Below are 18503 nucleotides of genomic sequence, written 5' to 3'. Positions count from 1 at the left end.
TCATACTCCCACTATTGTAGCTGCAATTATTCAGCCGTTATAGCAAGGTTTGTTTTAGGTTCGGTTCGTACGAATCCGAACTTTGCGAAAGTTGGCCGGATCGAACCAAACTGAACTTTTCAAAGGTTCGCTCATCCCTACGTAGACCTGTAACTATAAAGAGGGGGAATTCAATATGTTTAGAAGAATATACAGTATATTTAACCATCATATTTACTGTAAGAGCAGTGAGACTATCCTGGACCACATGATGTTTTTTGGAGGTCAAATGTTTTAAATGGGACCTGGAAGTTCTGGTATAATAAATAATAGTCACTGAGCCACTGATGTATGTATGATATACTTTGACTTATGGGGGTTGTTTTGACTTCTTCTGAACCAACAGGATAATAGGATAGATTATAGCTCGATGGCTGACATGTCCATGCTTAAGGCCCTATTCCACGGAACGATTATCGTCCGTATTCGGCCGATATCGGCCGCTACGGATGATAATCGTCCCGTGGAATAGAGTGCAACGATCAGCCGACATCGTTCATGTCGGCTGATCGTTGCAGTCGCTTGTTTTTCAACATGTTGAAAAACAAGCGACTGAAATAGCAGCGATCTGCTGCCGTCGCTCCGTTGAATAGGAGCCTCGGCAGCAGATGTTGCTATATCCTATGGGCTGCCCGGACGATCAGCAATCACCCGGGCAGCTCCCCCCGCAGCTCCCTGCCGCCCCCTCCCGCACTCACCCTCTCGCTGCCGCCGCGTCGAATAGCGGCGGCAGCGAGCGGGGAACGAGGAGCAAACGAGCGCTGAGAGTGCTCGTTTGCTCCTCTGACGACCCGTGTAATAGGCCCTTTAGTCAGACCTTGGCACAGAGCTCTGCTCGTAAGGTACGACGCAATTATGTCTGCTCCTCCCTGTTCAGTTATATCTGGTCAGTAAGAAGTTAACCTTTGTTTTGCTTTTGATGGACACTCTGACACTCCACTTATCCATCACTTTGTCAGCCTGGGTTCTGGTTCTCTGGTCCAATCACGTGCTGGACCAGACCCCTGACCTCCTATATATACTTTCTTGGTCCGTTAACCCTTTGCTAGCTATTAGACTTACTTGTAAGCGTGCTTAGCCTTCTTTATCTTGCTATTCCCTGTATTGTTATACCTAGCTTTTACTGACCATGGCTCTGTTTTCCCGACTATTGGATCCTGGTTTTGTGCTTCACTGTCCATCTGGTTTTGAACCTGACCTGTTGACCATCCCTGTCTTTGTTCTGTGTTATCACCGCAGTTATCCTGGTCAAACCCTACCTTTGTGTTGTGACAATGGCTTTTTACACCCATATTAACTATGTTATGATGGTCGTACACTGATGTTATTCTTAAAGAACTGATGTGCACGCCTAATGGGCACTCATCCAGAATTCAGATCCCTAGCTATTAGCTGTCAAAGCCACAGCTACAACTAAAGTCAAGTAAAAAATATTGTTGCATTAAAACCTTAATTTCACTCTACAAACCTCCATACTAAATAATATATCATTGGCGTAATTTGCTACTATTGAAATGGCATTTAATGATGGGAAATTATAGAGCAACTTGTACAATTCAATACAATTTCCCCACAGTGTAAACATTTTATGTTTATAAATATAACTGAAGACCAATTATGTACCTAAAACATCATTATAACGCTGAGGGTAGGATGTAATTATAGTAGGCTAGAGAATAACATAGCAGATACAACTAGAAAATCAGAAACAACTGGAAAACGGACTCAAAACATTGCTGTTAAAGTACGACCTTTGCCCACTCAGGTCATCATTTAATGTCTTTAATAAATATTCATGAAAATATAGCATGTCCCTTCCACTGTAATTATGCTATAAATGTATAGAGAATGGAAAGGATTTATTCCTATAAGTATTAAGCATGTTTCCTCTGTATAAAGGCGTACATAGCTAAAAATAGACAAAAATCCAACATTAGCATTTCATCCATATATTCAAAGGTATGACATGGAATATCCTCCCAAATGTTACAGTCCTCAGTGTCTACTTAGATATGCTGCCATGTAATTTCTTCTTTTCCATGTGTTTAACAGAGATATATACATGATCAAATAAACAATGACTTCTTCCCACCCCACTAGTCTTATTACATAAATCTTTCACTAGGAAGAGATCTATCAGTCAGGCATGCTTGCTGGGAATGGCTGGCTGGGACTACGATACTAAGCTCACTCGCAGAAAGCTTTAAAGTTATTATTCTGTCTGAAACACCACGACATACAACATCTGATGGTCCATGGCACATTTTTCTACTGTATATGGACACAGCTCAGGGAGTTGGGTCGTGACAGGAAGTGAAGTCTGGATGCAGTAGTAAGTGCAGGGAAAAAAGGACTTTAAAAGCATTTCCCGTAATAAGTGTATATTGGTGATTTGTATAACTTTTGGGGGCAATACAATACTAAAAATTTTGTTGCCAGACCTCTCCTTTAATCAAAGAATTTTCTTTAAAATGTATTTGAAAAACTAAAATAAACATTAAAAAATTACAGGTCAACAATGTAGAAAATTCATTTTAAATATATATTTTTCACTGACTATTGGAGGCAGAAGCATTTACAAGGTAAGTGCGCTAAAAACAAGTACCACGAGGCCACAGAAGCACTGGCAGCACATGCCATTCAAAACCTCTGTCGGCAAAACACATCTTGCTTCAAGGACATTCATTTGTGTTCTTTATAAAACCATCATCATTTTACAGCACCTGCGACTATATGCATCTAACTGAGTAACCACTGATCAATGAAAATAACCTAGAGTTCAGGGTGCTAACTCTATGAATGGGCATTATCCTGAGTGGGGACTAAGAGGTTTTATCCCATGAGCTGAACACGAACAATCAGGTTGTATTGCAGTTCCGTTGCTATCTGTTACTACGAGTACAGGTCGTGACATCACCATTTTATCCAGGAAGTGAAGCCTTGATATAGTAGTAAGTGCAGGGAAAAAAGCACTTTATAAGCATTTCCCGTAATAAGTGTATATTGGTGATTTGTATACCTTTTGGGGAAACAATACAATACTTTAATAAAGGTTTTCACTGGACTTCTCCTTTAAGCCTTTTAAATGTAAGATTTTGTAGTAAATTGTACCCAAGAGTTGCCTGTTGGATGAAGCGGCATACTGGGGATAAGAGGGACCACCTATATGTCCCAACATAATAAAGCATGCAATATTAAAAAGATTCCAGATCTGTGCTAGTTATACACCAGGTCACATCACGTATGTTCATACCACCTAATTCCACCTGGATTCAACTTTTCCATTCTATATACTCTTGGTAATTATTAACCTATGGTCAAGCTCATATTGCCTAGAGGTTAAGCCCCTATTACACGGGGCGACATTGAGAAGAAAACGAGGGCTATCAGCGCTCGTTTGCTCCTTGTTCCCCGCTCGCTGCCAGCGCTATTACACACGTCGGCAGTGAGTGGGTAAGAACAGGGGGGGCCATGGGGAGCTGGGGGGGCTGCCCGTCATCGCTAGATCGTCCGGGAAGCCCATAGCAGTTAGTAGCGGTCTGCTGCAGCCGATCCTATTCCACGGAGCGACAACAGCAGATCGCTGCTATATGAGTCGTTTCTCTTACAACATGTTGAAAGACAAATGACTACAACGAACAGCCGACATCATTCATGTCGGCTGATTGTTGTGTTCTATTACACAAGACGATTATGGGTCGTAACAGCCAATAATCATTTCGTGTAATAGGCCATTTATCATTACCACCAGGGCTGTTTTTTCCATGTGGCGAAATGAGTTTACTGCTTAGGCGGGAGATTTGTAGGGGCGGCAGATTTTTTTGTGTGGCCATTAATAATACTGTTTGCAACACACCACTGACTTCATTGCAGATGATAACTGGACACAGATGTAGGGCACAAAGATGTCAGGGCTACAAACACTGTGCAGGTATTGGTAAATGCTTCAGACATCACTACACTACAAGTGATCACTACCTCTTTATATGGAGCATCATGGTAGTATGACCATGAATAAGACCACCAGGAGTAGTCACAGTGTATTGACTCTTGTATATGTCAGGGGCTTTTATTCTAGGAGAAGCAATTAAGATGAAATAATTGGTTACACAATGGTGGAATTGAAAACTTTGAAACTTTCTTTCTTGTCCTGACCAAGGATGGAAGGTAGATGCTTGAACAGGGTGATGTAATGGTTGAGCTACTTACTTATGATTTTCAATAGGCTTGGGGGTGGAGGTGATGGGGCCATGTGGACACTGACCATAGGTGGATACTTACCAGGTGTGTATAGGGTGAAAAAAGTTGAACCCAGTGGCCCAGATTTATCAAAGGGCGTAAAATTTAGACTGGTACAAACTGCCCGCAGCAACCAATCACAGCTCCTCTTTTATTTTACCAGAGCTGAAAACTGAGCTGTGATTGGCTGCTGTGGGCAGTTTGTACCAGTCTAAATTTTACACCCTTTGATAAATCTCCCCCAAAATGTTCATATGTGGTGTGACCTAGTTTGTATAACTAGTGCAGATTGAGGATCTTTTTACTATTGCATGTAATATCTTCTATTGAGGACCAGGATAATATCTCACTCACCAAGTGATTTATTATTTGTAAATAACTAATAATATTTGTATTTTTTACCTATCCAAATTCCCAGACTGATAGCCATTGCTAAGCGAGGGGTGCGATGCCGTAAAGATTGCAGTGGATATACTGTTACATAGCAGCGGTCCACACTCATTGCAGTCAGGGTTATACAGGTTGCCTGGGCTGTAACCTAGTAAAAACAGATATGGTTATCATACAAAGTTGAAGATTGTAAAGTTAGTGTACGGTGTTCACAATGCATGAAAAAATGTAACAGGTTTAATATCACAAAAAGTATAAACTGTAGAATAAAATCATTCAGGATTTCTGAGCATTTAAAGAAGCATTTCACCATTTTTTTTTATTTGTCCCCCGCTGTGTGCTGGCACATATACATACCAGTGACTATCGGTGTCCCGCGGCGCCGCTTCCTTGTGGTCCTGCAACGCTGTTTAAATACCACGCGCTGTGATGTTTTTTCTGTTACTTCTTCTGTCTCCCTGCCTATTGAAAGAGACTCTGTGCCCTCAATCTGACCCCCCAAAACTAATAGTACCTTCAGATAGCTGCTTTTAATCCACGATCTGTCCTGGGGTCCATTTGGCAGGTGATGCAGTTAATGTCCTAAAAACAACTTTTAAACTGGCAGCCCCGTGCCCTACGGGCGTGGCCTAGATTGTGTACGCATTAGGCTGGCACAACCTCTCTGTCCCTCCTCTCCGCCCTCCTCATCATTAGGAATGCTCCAGGCAGATTGTCCCCTATTCTCCACCTGTGTCAGCACGGCACATGGGCTGGATCGTGAAGGCACCTATGCAATGTTCAGACAGGAGAAAATGTTCCAACAGCATTCCTAATGATGAAGAGGGAAAAGATAGGGAAAGTTAGGGAAAAGATATTCTAAGCCACGCCTGTTGGGCACGGGGCTGTACGTTTAAAGGCTGCGTTCACACTACGTATATTTCAGTCAGTATATGTATATTTCAGTCAGTATTGCAACCAAAACCAGGAGTGGATTAAAAAGACAGAAAGGATCTGTTCACACAATGGTGAAATTGAGTAGATGGCCGCCATTTAATGGCAAATATTTGCTGTTATTTTAGAACAACGGCTGTTATATTGAAATAATGGCCGTTATTTACTGTTATATGGCGGCCATCCACTCAATTTCAACATTGTGTGAACAGATCCTTTCTGTGTTTTTAATTCACTCCTGGTTTTGGTTGCAATACTGACTGAAATATACGTAGTGTGAACACAGCCAAAAGTTGTTTTTCAGGACAATGACTGCAATACCTGCCAAACGGACCCCAGGAGAGATCTTTGATTAAAGGCAGCTATCCAAAGGTACAAGTGGTTTGGGGGGGTCAGATTTTGGGTACAGAGTCGCTTGAAGGCCGGAATTCAGGCTCTCCAATACATCTCTATGAGAGCGCTGTCATAGAGATGCATTGGAGAGCCTGACTTCTGGCCTTCAATGGACATGGAGACAGAAGAGGGGTGACGTCACTACGGGGGATTTGAATGATGCTGCAGGACCGCAACCAAGCTGCGCCGGGGGACACCGATCATCGCTGGTGAGTATATGCACCAGTGCGCAGCAGGGGGACAAATAAAAAAAAAATCTTTAAATTACATCTAGAAAGGATGGACAGAGCCATCTGGAGTAGCCAGACACTTAGCCAGACTGAAAACCATGCATATAATGTTGGCACACTAAGCTGTATAGGTTAAGAATTCAAAGTGGGATCTAGAAGGGAGAATAAGTATTGGGACCTAGAAGGAGTAGAGACTGTGTAAGACAAGTTTTCAAGCATGAAACCTTCTTGCTAATGCTACTGAATACAAGGTCCCCAGAAGGGATGAGTTCTAGCTCAAGTCTAATTATGGCAAAAAATAACTTTTAATGTTGCTATAAGGAAGAGGATTTTTTGGATTAAAATTTGCTGGAGTTCATTAACATTATGTTATAATTACCTCATCGGCAAAACAGGTACTCTAAGCACCTTTAAGATGACGGGACATGGAAAAACCTTGAATGTGGAGTAGGTGAACATATTGCTTTCTATGCATGGATCAACTTAGGGACATAAAAAGCACCTGGGGCAGGTGCTTTACGCTCAATCTGCAACAAGAGTTCTTTCATTGGTACTAAATAGAGTGACAGATTTTCTAAAGACCACGGTCCAAGGCAAGTCTCTGTATTTTGAAAGGTCCTGTCATTTTCTAGGAAATGTAGAAAGAATATACCCAAGGTGTATCAACTATTTAGTCTTAGTTTATAATATAAGGATGATTCATGGAAAGTCCATAAAGCAGAATTTGCACTGCACAGTATACTCATTTTCCCCATTATGAAACAGAGGAGGGTCCTACATACATTTTGACGCCTCCCAGTCTGCTACCGTCTTCGATCACATGATTGTTGCACTTTAGCTTTTGCATTTAACTCGGTGACATCATTTGTATGGATTCTGATCCCTCCTCCCCCCTTAGAATTTTACTGTATAAAGTGTTGGTTTTAGCCTTCTTTGTTTTATAAACTACAATTTCATGCTTAATATTGAATGGGATAAGCATATTTTCTGTCTATGGCTAGGTTCACACAACGTCAAAAATAGAGAAAAGGCGTCCGATTTCGCTACTAAAAAAACGTCAGTTTTTGCCACGATTTAACTTACTGCAATGGCAATGCAGTGAAGTCAATGGCAAGACGGACGTCCAATGCACACAATCTATTGAATAACGGACGTTTTTACCGCAGAGGTCAAAATAATGAACATTATCATAATTTTCGGACGTCTTTTGCAAACAGAGGACATTTTTTATTAGTTGTTCACACAGTTTCTCTTTTGTCACTGTTCTTTCTCCGTTTTTACTATTAAATTCAATGGACTTTTCAATTAAGCCAAACCCAAAGGGCAATTAGTAATCCCAAACTAGAATAATGTGCAAACACCAGTCATCGCACAAGGGGAGGCCAGACTACTAAATAACGTCCGTTATTTTAGACTCAAAATGACGGACGTCATTTTAAAAGGAGCTGAAAAATTGTTGTGTGAACATAGCCTATCTCAGGCTTTTTCTTTGTAGTGTGGTCAATGAAAAAAAGAAAATTCACCTTCAAGAAAATGTCAGTGGCTGCAATCCCTAGTGACAGGTACTGTAGAACAGGAGTTGAAAATCTATTAGGTAATTGCACTATTTTTTGTTAAACAATTATTTTTTTTTTGTACAAGAAAATAAACACAAGAAAGCATAAGCTTACATGGAGATCACTTACTTGTTGTAAATAATTTACTCCTCTGCACATGATGTCTCCGAAGATCCAGCTGGGAAGTGGATAAAGTGTTGCAGTAAAAGGGACACAACAAACCAGAAAAGTTATGTCCGTCATGGCAAGATTTGCTGTGAAGAGAAAGATTTCATTATGGATTACTCCAACTTCTAATTTAACTATCTCCATTCTAGGGAGCAGTGAAACCAATGAAATCAGAAGATCATTTAAACTCAGAAATTCCTGACAGCTATGTGTTTTGGCAACAGCTACATTATTAGGCTATGTTCACACACTGTATCATACCGGCCGTTCTGTGACTTAAGTACCGGCCGGATGATCCGTCCGGCCGCAGAGCTCTGATGCAAGCGCATCAGCGTGCGCCCGCATCAGAGCTTCAAATAGCCCACAGTGAAGCAAGCGTCCGGAGCCACTCGCTTCACTGTGTGAACTGACAGGGCCTTCTGCGTCCAGAATTCACTGAATTCCGGCCGCAGAAAACTGACATGTCAGTTTTGTTCCGGTGCCGCATGGGTTCCCGGCCGGAGCGCATACAATGTGTGTACGCTCCGGCCGGGATCCCATTGAAAATAAGGCAATGTTCCACACCTCAAAACTACGGCCGTAGTTCTGTGGCGAGAACTACGGCCGTAGTTTTACGTAGTGTGAACATAGCCTTATTATCATTATTAGCTGATGTGTAAGACTACTGTGTTTATACTACATATGGCAGGATCAGAAATAAGCCCAGTATTACATTTGTGACATTTGTGTCCCTAAAGAAGATTTCCCATAGTAAACATGCAGCATCTCTCCACAGGATCCCAACAGACACAGAGATTAGTCCACTATTTCTTTATACTCCCACAACTGTGGTGACGGGGAATTTTGATGGAGTGGAAATCTAGAACACTGCTGAAAAGCAGTTTAAGGTAATTTTTTAAAATAATAATAATAATAATTATAATAATATTAGACAGTGCTCCATAGTGTGAAATCAGACACGTAAAGGGAAGAAATGGAGATTCTCACCTGATAGGTTTGTGCAAATGCAAGGCACAACATTCAGAATCAGCAAAGATAGGGAACCACAGCCACTTCCAGGTAACCACAAAGGGATAATAAATAGGGATGAGCGAACTGGCTGAGGTTCGGGTTCGTATTAACCTGAACTATCGGCTTCTGATTCCCGCTGTCTGCCCGCTCCGTGGAAAGGGTGGATACAGCCTGAGGACCGCCTGGAAAACTGGGATACAGCCATAGGCATAGGCAGAAGCTGATAGTTCAGGTTCATACGAACCCGAACCTCAGCCGGTTCGCTCATCCCTAATAATAAATGCAACTCAAATACTTCACTCTACAGCTGGGTCCAACGGGCTCAGGTCCAGATTAAAAATACAGATTTTTAATGCACAATTTTTTTTTATCTGGACCTGCGCCCGTTGGACCCAAGTGTGGAGTGGAGTATTTGAGTTGCATTTTTTTGATAATGACAGAGGCAAATAATGTTCATGAACCTAATCTGTGGCGTCTTTATGAAATACTGGCCTAAAAACATTGTGGGTTCATAGCCTCAATGGTTACTGTCTTTTCAAACTTCAAAACTTACCTACATGTGATAGCCTTTGTGATTCCTATTATATCTGTGGATCATTTCACCAAAAATAACTCTTTACCCCCCCTCCCCCCAAAAAATCAATCAATCAATAAATATATAATAATAATATTAATAATTATAATAATAACTTAATAAACCTATTCGTGTGATGATATATGTGGTTTGTAAAAGAAATAATTATAATAATTTTTAAAAATGTAAAAAACAAACAAACAAAAAAAAACTTTGGCTATGTTCTCGCAACGTTTTTTTCAGCTTTGTTTAAAATGACGTCCATTATTAGTGGTCTAAAATAACGGACGTCATTTAGCAGCCTGGCCTCCCCTTAGTGCAATGACTGGTGTTTGTACATTATTCTAGTTTGGGGTTACTAATTGGACTTTGGGTGTTGCTTAATTAAAAAGTCCATTGAATTTAATAGTAAAAACGGAGAAAGAACGGTGAAAAAAGAAAAACTGTGCGTGAACAACTAATAAAAAATGTCCGCTGTTTGCAAAAGATGTCCGAAAATAATGATTATGTACATTATTTTGACGTCCTCGGTAAAAACGTCCGTTATTCAATACATTGTGTGCATTGGACGTCCGTCTTTCCATTGACTTTAATGCATTGCCATTGCAGTCAGGTAAATCTGGGCAAAAACTGACTTTTTTTTTTAAATATGATAATCGGACGCCTTTTCAATAATTTTGACGTTGTGTGAACATAGCCTTTAAATCTGATTCTACTTCTCCACCAAATAGTTTTCAATACCGAAAAACTCATGTGCTGTAATGTATTATAGATGTACCTGCAAAAGTTAAAACACACACACAAATACATACATACATAAATAAATACACAAATAATTAAATAAATAAATAAATAAATTAAATTAATTAATAAAAAATATCTAAATATGCATATTTCCCATCCCACCTTTATAAATGATCCCCTATAAATGAGATACATATATTAGGTCTATTAACCCGTTATATTAATAATACTGCCCGATTAACACAGCAAAAAAAAAAAAACCTAATGACAATTTTTGGGTAATCCCACACCCTAAAAATATAGATAAAAGCTATTAAAATGTCACACATACCTAAAAGGTGTACCATTAAAAGCGTCAGAGTATGCTGCAAAAAAAATCCCTCACATAACTCCATTGGCAAAAAAATTTAAATATTACTGCTCTTACAATATGCAAGACACAAACAGTTTTTATAGTATAAATGCCATAAACTATAACAAAAGCTATATAACATGGATATCGCTGTACTGTCCTGACGAATAACAATAACATGTCATATGTAACGTATAGTAAACGGCGTACAGAAAAATGGTGAAAAATAGCTGCTAAATTGTGTTTGTTTTTTTTCATACCACCTCATAAAAAATTTAATAAAAAATGATTAGGGTGTCACTTGTCCCCCAGAATGGTACCGATGAAAACGTTAACTTGTCTTACACAAATAATATGGCACCGCAAGGCCTCTGTGACATGGTGTATTGGCAAGTTTTTACAGTGGAGGGATTTACAGGCCCCACAAATCCACTTTAGAACTGAACTGGTCCCTAATAAAATCAAAATTTAAATTTTTCATGAAAATTTTAAAAATCGCTGCAAAATTTCGAAGTCCTCTAACATCCTGGTGACATCCAAATGACGTCACCATAAAGTAGACATGTTGTAGATGTTACATTAATAATTAGTGGCATGACTATCTTTCTTAGGAAAAGAGAATTTTGAATATAAAGAAATGTAAATTTTTCTAATTTTTGCGCAAATGTGTGTTTTTTGGGGGTTTTTTTTACAAAAAACTACTGAGTGTATCAACGAAAGTATACCACCAACATAAAGAGGAATATGTCACGAAAAAAAATCTTAGAATAACCGTGATAGTTAGAAGCAACGCAGAGTTATCACTACATAAAGAGAGACAGGTCAGATTTGAAAAATAGGCCCTAGGCATTAAGGCCAAAACAAGCTGAAGAGGTAAGGGGTTAAAATGTAATCTCTACGCAAAGATCCATTTGACACATTTATAGTGGGGTTACTACTGGTTATTCTACTTACATGATCATTTTGTTATTTTCTTGCTATAACTGGCGTAGTCTTTCTTTCATTTGAAGAGAGACAGCACACTGTGCCTTTAATAAGTGAGAATGGAAATCTATACATAACATAACATTGACATCCATAACTTTTCCCCAGTATAAATTTATGTAATGAAGCAATATTGTATCTGTATTGATTTGTGTTGTATTTTATGCTATTTTATACAGATTATTGTCTAACTAGAGGCAAAAGAATTAAGATGAGCTATTACATCACTATAGTTATGTAATTAAATGTAGTAATCTATGGCCAAAAATTAGGTTGTAAAGTAGTAAACCGCTTAAAGCAACCAATCACAGCTCAGCTTTTTTAGTTCTGGTAAAATGAAAACTGATCTATGATTGGTTGTTGTTGGCATTTTACACAGTGATAAATCTAGGTAGAGAAAATGCTTTAATTCACAATATTTTTAAAAGTGGGCTTTGGATTCCTTTTACCCCCATAACATATCCTTATGGATTGTCTTGTGTGTTAACCCTGCAAACCCTGTATAAAACCATGTTTGACAGCCAGGTTTAAGTTTCACATTATGTACCTGTTCTGCCTGAATGGTTTTGCTAAATTATTCCTTCAAAGTGACGACAAATAATTTTGGGGCTTTTACTGATGTTATTGAGTCCCTGAGAGCTCTCTCCATGATACAAAGTTATTTTTCATTGTCTCCTTTGAGCTGAGTTGTTTGCCAGCAGTATTTATACCTGGACTTCTTAACCTTACTTATCTGGCTTATCACAAGAGAACACCTACTACCATGCTGGAGAGAGTGCACTAAACTCAGCATGGTGGCACTGTGCTGTGGGGGCAATCTACAGTACAGCAGATGGATGGCATATGGGGGAGAAGGGGTTATTGATAGACTGGCTTTACAATGTGCAACGTGAGCAGACAGGAAAACAGCAACAGCATCACAGAAAGACAGGGGTTATATGATATATGCAGCTCTGGTTTAAGAATAAAATAAAGAGGATTACAGCAAGGTAAGGGTCTCTTCTGCACATAGCACTAGCTAAGCCCTACCTCCACTTTCTGTGTTCCACCTTGGTGTTTTTGTTACTAGAGACAGACTGAGCCTAACAACAAACAATGAACAGCAAATTCAGTGGAAGAAAAAAGCCTAGTGCGTGAAACCTTAGACACATTTTTAGGGGTTAAGAGGGCAATATTTGGAAACATTTGGCCCAAGTATGCTAAGTATTTCAATACTTTGCATAAGAGACATAATAGAGAAGATTCAGGGGTACAAATGTCATAGTTTTCTATTGAGAAACATGTAAACATTAGTCTAAGACTACGTTTGGCAGATACTAAATTACAGATCTAGAGATTCACATTTTTGTATGTTGGAATGGATTCACCTCAAAGCTGTGTGTACTAATGTGTTCTGCGATACAGTATGATGCCGTTAGTCACTCTGGTGCCAGTAATGTACAGATTCTAATTCTTTTATACTGCAGTTTGGAGCCTTGTCTCTCTAATGCAACTGCTCTTTTCTTAATGCAGCTATCAGATGATCATCACAGGAAGGTGCAAAAGGACACTGGTTGACCTCAGGGAGATCAACCAAAACACTGCAGAGACACCATCATGTGTCTAGACGTCATTGTATTCTAGGACATTGCCCACTGGGAAATCAAATATGCAAAAAACACTGCAGAGACTTCAATATGTGTCTCGACGTCAGTGAACTAGCAGTGTTTTTCGCATATTTGATTTCCCAGGGGGCAATGTTCTAGAATACACTAAAGTCAAGATACGTGATGGTGTCTCTGCAGTGTTTTGGTTGATCTCCCTGAGGTCAATCAGCGTCCTTTTGCATGCACTTACTAGGCATTGCTCCCACTAGCCAGAATCCTACTCCACACTGATGAGGGGGAAATACCCCAAAACAGCTGTCTGTGGATGGATACCTCGCTTGGGTGGTTTCCTTGACTGGAGACATTCCTGGGCTTGGTTGTTCCTTCCCAGAGGAAGGTCTGGCTAGCTCACTGTCATTGAGACTAGAGATGAGCGAACCAGCCGAGGTTCGGGCTCGTATGAACCTGAACTCTCGGCTTCTGATTCCCACTATCTGCCCGCTCCGAGAACCGGAGTATGCTCTTAATGTTGTTAATATTTGACTTTTTGGGTCATTAACATGAATAGTGCCCTTTTTGACAACATGCAGGCACACAGAATATCCTAAACATAAGGGGAAAACATGATGTAAATAGCCTCTTTCGGGCACTGTCTGATGCTATGCTTACACAAGGTAAGTTTTATATAAATCATGGCCATTGTTGCTGATTTACAACAACGACCTTGATTAATATAAACTTACGTTGTACTGTAGTCAATAGGATCCCGGCTAGAGTGTATACACATAGTATACACTCTAGCCGGGATCCCTATCAGCTGCAGCAAACGTGTCAGTTTTGTGTGCCCTGTATTCATTGAATAGCTCTCGCCTCACTCTCCAGTGTGTTCAAATGTTTAATTACGATGTGGGTGCAGACGCGTGCGCCCGCATCCCAATTCAACAGAAATGGAGATCATCCGGCCGGTACCAGCCGGGATGATCTTTACTGACACCGGCCGTTCTCTGACACGGCCGGGTCACAGAATGGCTGGTGTCTTACATAGTGTTAACACTTGGTATAGAGGAAAAAGTCCAAGTGCACTCACCGTTGCGGTAAAAAAGACTTTCTTTATTCGATTCTCATGTTCATAATAGCGTAGTGCGGGTAGAGGGGGAGAGGGACGCCAACACCTTCCACTGGGGATAGTGTTAACCCGGCCTGATAGTTTATAGCCTGTATAGCAATATTATAAATACTATAGGTTATTATAAATTGAGGATTGCATGGTGCTGTATAATAGTATTTGGTCAGTAATAGCAGTATTATTTGTGCACTTGGCACTATGATAATATAATGTTTATATCTGTACATAAATATATCTTCTTGCCTAATGATTTCGTATAGCCTTCAATAATAGTTGTATTTTTTCTGTTATATGAAGAGTCTATAATACATTATTGCAGCAAGACATTTAAGTCTAATATCCTCTTTCCCCAACATCATGCAAAATTGTTTATAAAAATAATTTGCCTACATGATTCAACGAAAGTACTTCAAAATAATTGAAATAATCTTCACATAGAGACAACCCTAATGCTCTTGTCTGGTAAACTGCTTAAGTAGTGAATTGCTTAGAGAAAACGTAAAGAGAAAACAATTAGAGTGTATTGCCCATGCTCTTACTTCTCTACAAACAAACTAAATAGCCAGCTAGACAGATGTATTCTAACTTAAAAGCAGCCCCCCCGACTGCCCAAAAAATTCCCACAAAAATAATGAGTCTCTTGGTTACTATTTGCAAACAGCGTAAACTGCCTCACCACAATAAGGTAACCAAGAGACTCATTATTTTTGTGGGAATTTTTTGGGCAGTTGGGGGGGCTGCTTTTAATTATTTTCATGTCTATGGTGGGTCTGTATCTTGCTGTTGCGGTGAGCTGTTGCATTTTTCTGTGTTTTTGTGTGTTTGCAATTTCAGCCATGGCAACGTGCTCCTGCCTAGTGTGAACAGTGTTCAAGGAGAGCTGACCAATTTTTTCCTTTTTTTTCTGTTTTCCAGTTGGGGGAGTGGCTGCCTCTATTTGGTCATGCACTCCACCTGTCTCACCCAGGTGTTGTAATTATTTTTGCAGGTATTAGACGGATCTTGCATGCCCAGAGCATAGGCGTATTATACGCCATGGAGAGGCCATAGTGTACATACAGTGTAGGGTCTGCCTCGATATGAGTCCACCTTATCGTGGTGAGGCAGTTTACGCTGTTTGCAAATAGTAACCAAGAGACTCATTATTTTTGTGGGAATTTTTTGGGCAGTTGGGGGGGCTGCTTTTAATTATTTTCATGTCTATGGTGGGTCTGTATCTTGCTGATGCGGTGAGCTGTTGCATTTTTCTGTGTTTTTGTATTCTAACTTAGATGGTAACTAACCTTTTAACAATTGTTTTAGGATAAGCTGTGGGGTGTGTACACGAGAAGTAGCATGACTGGTCATTATATAACTTGTTTATTGCATTTTTCAGCATATCCCCCACACTTCATCTCTAATTATCAGTTGTCCTTAAAAGAAGCACTCATGGATATTTTTGCCCATGTAATGCACACTCACCACCACTATGCTGGCGTTCTGTTCATCTGTTTCATCCCAGCTCTGCTGCATCCATACATTCCATTAAAGTGACCCATCCACCCCCAGCCCAGAATCATAATATGGCCAACTAAAACTAACAATATCTGCCTGCTGGAAGGACCTCATCTCTATGGTCTGATAAATAAGCTAAGAGACTATGGGCGACATGTATCATCCGGCGTACGGATGGCCGATTTGCAAATAAAATATTCGCAAATCGGCACTTTCCGCCGAGTACGCCGGGGGCGGGGAGGGGGTGTGAAGGGGGGCGGAACAAAGGGCGTGGACTCAGAGTCCGCGCGATTCACCATCCGTTCCACCAAAAGATACGCCGAAAACCTACTCCAGTCCTCAGCTGGCGTAGGTTTTCGGCCATGATCTTCAGTAACTCCGGGTCACAGAACATGGCCTGACTGTGTGACAGGAGCTGTAAAATCGTCATCTGTAACTATAATTGGAGTTTCTGTTTTCCCCCGTGGAGAGTTTGTGTGGAACAGTCCATGCAGCTTTATTATATGGGTTTTTCTGGCCAAAATGGAGACTCATTGACAGCACATTTCCAAGTCCATTTCTAAGATGATCTACATTACCCAACTAAAGGATTCTAGAGTATAGAACCTAACAACCAAATAACACTAGAGGTAATCCTGATCCCCTAATATATCTATAGCACACCTTTAGAAGAAACATGGAGAACATTATAGAGCAGTAACGGACAATGTCAGCAGTGAATCACGCGCTGCGCTGACATATAACACTTACTACAAGTCGCTGCAGATGTTTTGCAGTTGGGGGCTATGTTCACACTACGTAAGTTTCCGGACGTAGCGCGTTCCGTGAATAAGTGGCCGGAGATTTACGTAGTTTGCGTACAATGGAAAGTATACGATCTACGGCGGCACAGTTCACACTACGTAAGAACTTACGCCAGGATTGTATGCGGCGCCGTAAAAAAAAATGAACCAGACCATTTTTGACGAAAATGCCGTAACTTACGCCCGTAGCGTAACATGCGGTCCCGTACGTAGTGGTGATTTCTTCATTTTTGCACTTTTCTTTGCCGATCCAAAAGGTTCTGTGGGGTGTCCGGGGCTAGCCGAAGATTTCCAAGTAAAAGACCGCTTTCAGATCGCTATGTAGGGCGCTCGGGAAGCGTAAGTAGACTGCGGGCGTAAGTTCGCAACTTACGTAAATCCCCGGCCGGAGTTTAACACGTATACATCCGGCCGCGAAAACGTCCGCGGCCGGACATATACGTGGTGTGAACATAGCCTTTCAGAAGAAATTAATTTAGGAAGAAAAATAAATGGTGACATTACTAAAGAAAACAGTGGGAAGAATACTTATATTGATGGGAATAGGATAGCCTCTGACCACCTGAATAGGTACTTATGGTCAGTCTTTTCAAAAGGTAGCTTTTAGAAGCGTAAATATGGTTGGAGCATTGCCTTCAGTTGTAATAGTTTAGCTCCAGTGTTTTCAAAAGCTGAAGTTTTTAGGAAACTTGCCTGTTTAAAGTTGAATAAGACAATGGAGATGTTCCTGATTATTGGAGAGTGGCCAATGTTATACCCATCCACAAGAAGGGGAGTAGAGAAGAGGCCAGTAACTACAAGCCAGTTAGCTTCACATCTAGTAGTAGTAGTAAAATAAAACTTATGGAAACTCTCTTAACAAGAAGAAAATTGCCCCCCTAAAAATCAACCACTTGAAGGACCCAAACTAATATGGTCTAACCGAGAGCAGATCATTAAGAGTTCATAGGCAAGTTAGTAAAAATTGGACTTAATCCCTAGATAGTTCAGTGAATTTGTGGTTGGCTGAAGGATGGATATCAGGGGGTTGTTGCTAATGGTGTGTATTCAAAGCAGAGACTGGTGGCCACAGGGGTCTGTTGTGGGTCCTGTTCTTTTTAATATGCTTGTAGGTCACATACTGTACGAGAAGGTTTGGTAGGTAAGAGTTGCCTGTTTGTTTGTAACCGTATATAATAAAAAGGACACTCAGTTGGAGGTTAGTTGTAGAGTAGTAGTTGAAGATGCTTGGAACAAATGTCCAGCAAATGTGGCTGGAGAATCAACTATTAGTGGACAGGGCAGATTAGATGGACCAGGTGGTCTTTTTTTCTGCTGACAATTTTCTATGTTTCTAGGAGAGGGAAGAGAAAGGAAACCTGATAAGTGAAGAATGAGACAATTTCTCTGATAAGATATATTACACAGTTTATTATTAGAGATGAGCGAACCGGGTTCGGGTTCTAGTCGATCCGAACCCAAACGATCGGCATTTGATTAGTGGGGGCTGCTGAACTTGGATAAAGCTCTAAGGTTGTCTGGAAAACATGGATACAGCCAATGACTATATCCATGTTTTTCACATAGCATTAGGGCTTTATGCAACTTCAGCAGCCACTGCTAATCAAATGCCGAACGTTCGGGTTCGGATCGACTCGAGCATGCTCCAGGTTCGCTCATCTCTATTTATTATACCTGCTTGTACTATTGATTTATGCAAGGGTTGTTGAAAAGTTAGTGACCATAGACAGAGACAGATACTTGAACAGGGAGAACAACAACATAATCTATGGAAGAAAATTTGTTCCATTTTTAGGTAAAGTATGACAAAAGTTGTAGTACATCAGTCATATGGTGAAGTGTATAATATCATAAAGCAAATAACAGACAGATATTTGAAAA

General features: G+C 40.3%; 1 protein-coding gene across 1 annotated transcript in view; it reads right to left on the bottom strand.

The window, feature by feature from the left end:
* LOC138786495 (G-protein coupled receptor 54-like) overlaps nucleotides 1-18503 on the bottom strand; it is a 71872-nt gene that overhangs the window by 18063 nt on the left and 35306 nt on the right. The window contains exons 2-3 of the mRNA XM_069963479.1: nucleotides 7910-8034; nucleotides 4681-4816 (exon numbers count right to left, since the gene is read on the bottom strand). Coding sequence (XP_069819580.1) covers nucleotides 4681-4816; nucleotides 7910-8034 — 261 coding nt within the window. The remainder of the gene's footprint in view (nucleotides 1-4680; nucleotides 4817-7909; nucleotides 8035-18503) is intronic.

Source organism: Dendropsophus ebraccatus, chromosome 3 (genome assembly GCF_027789765.1).
Source record: "Dendropsophus ebraccatus isolate aDenEbr1 chromosome 3, aDenEbr1.pat, whole genome shotgun sequence".
Lineage (NCBI taxonomy): Eukaryota > Metazoa > Chordata > Amphibia > Anura > Hylidae > Dendropsophus > Dendropsophus ebraccatus.
The sequence above is the reverse complement of the archived record's forward strand: the minus strand, read 5'-3'. Positions and strand labels throughout refer to the sequence as shown.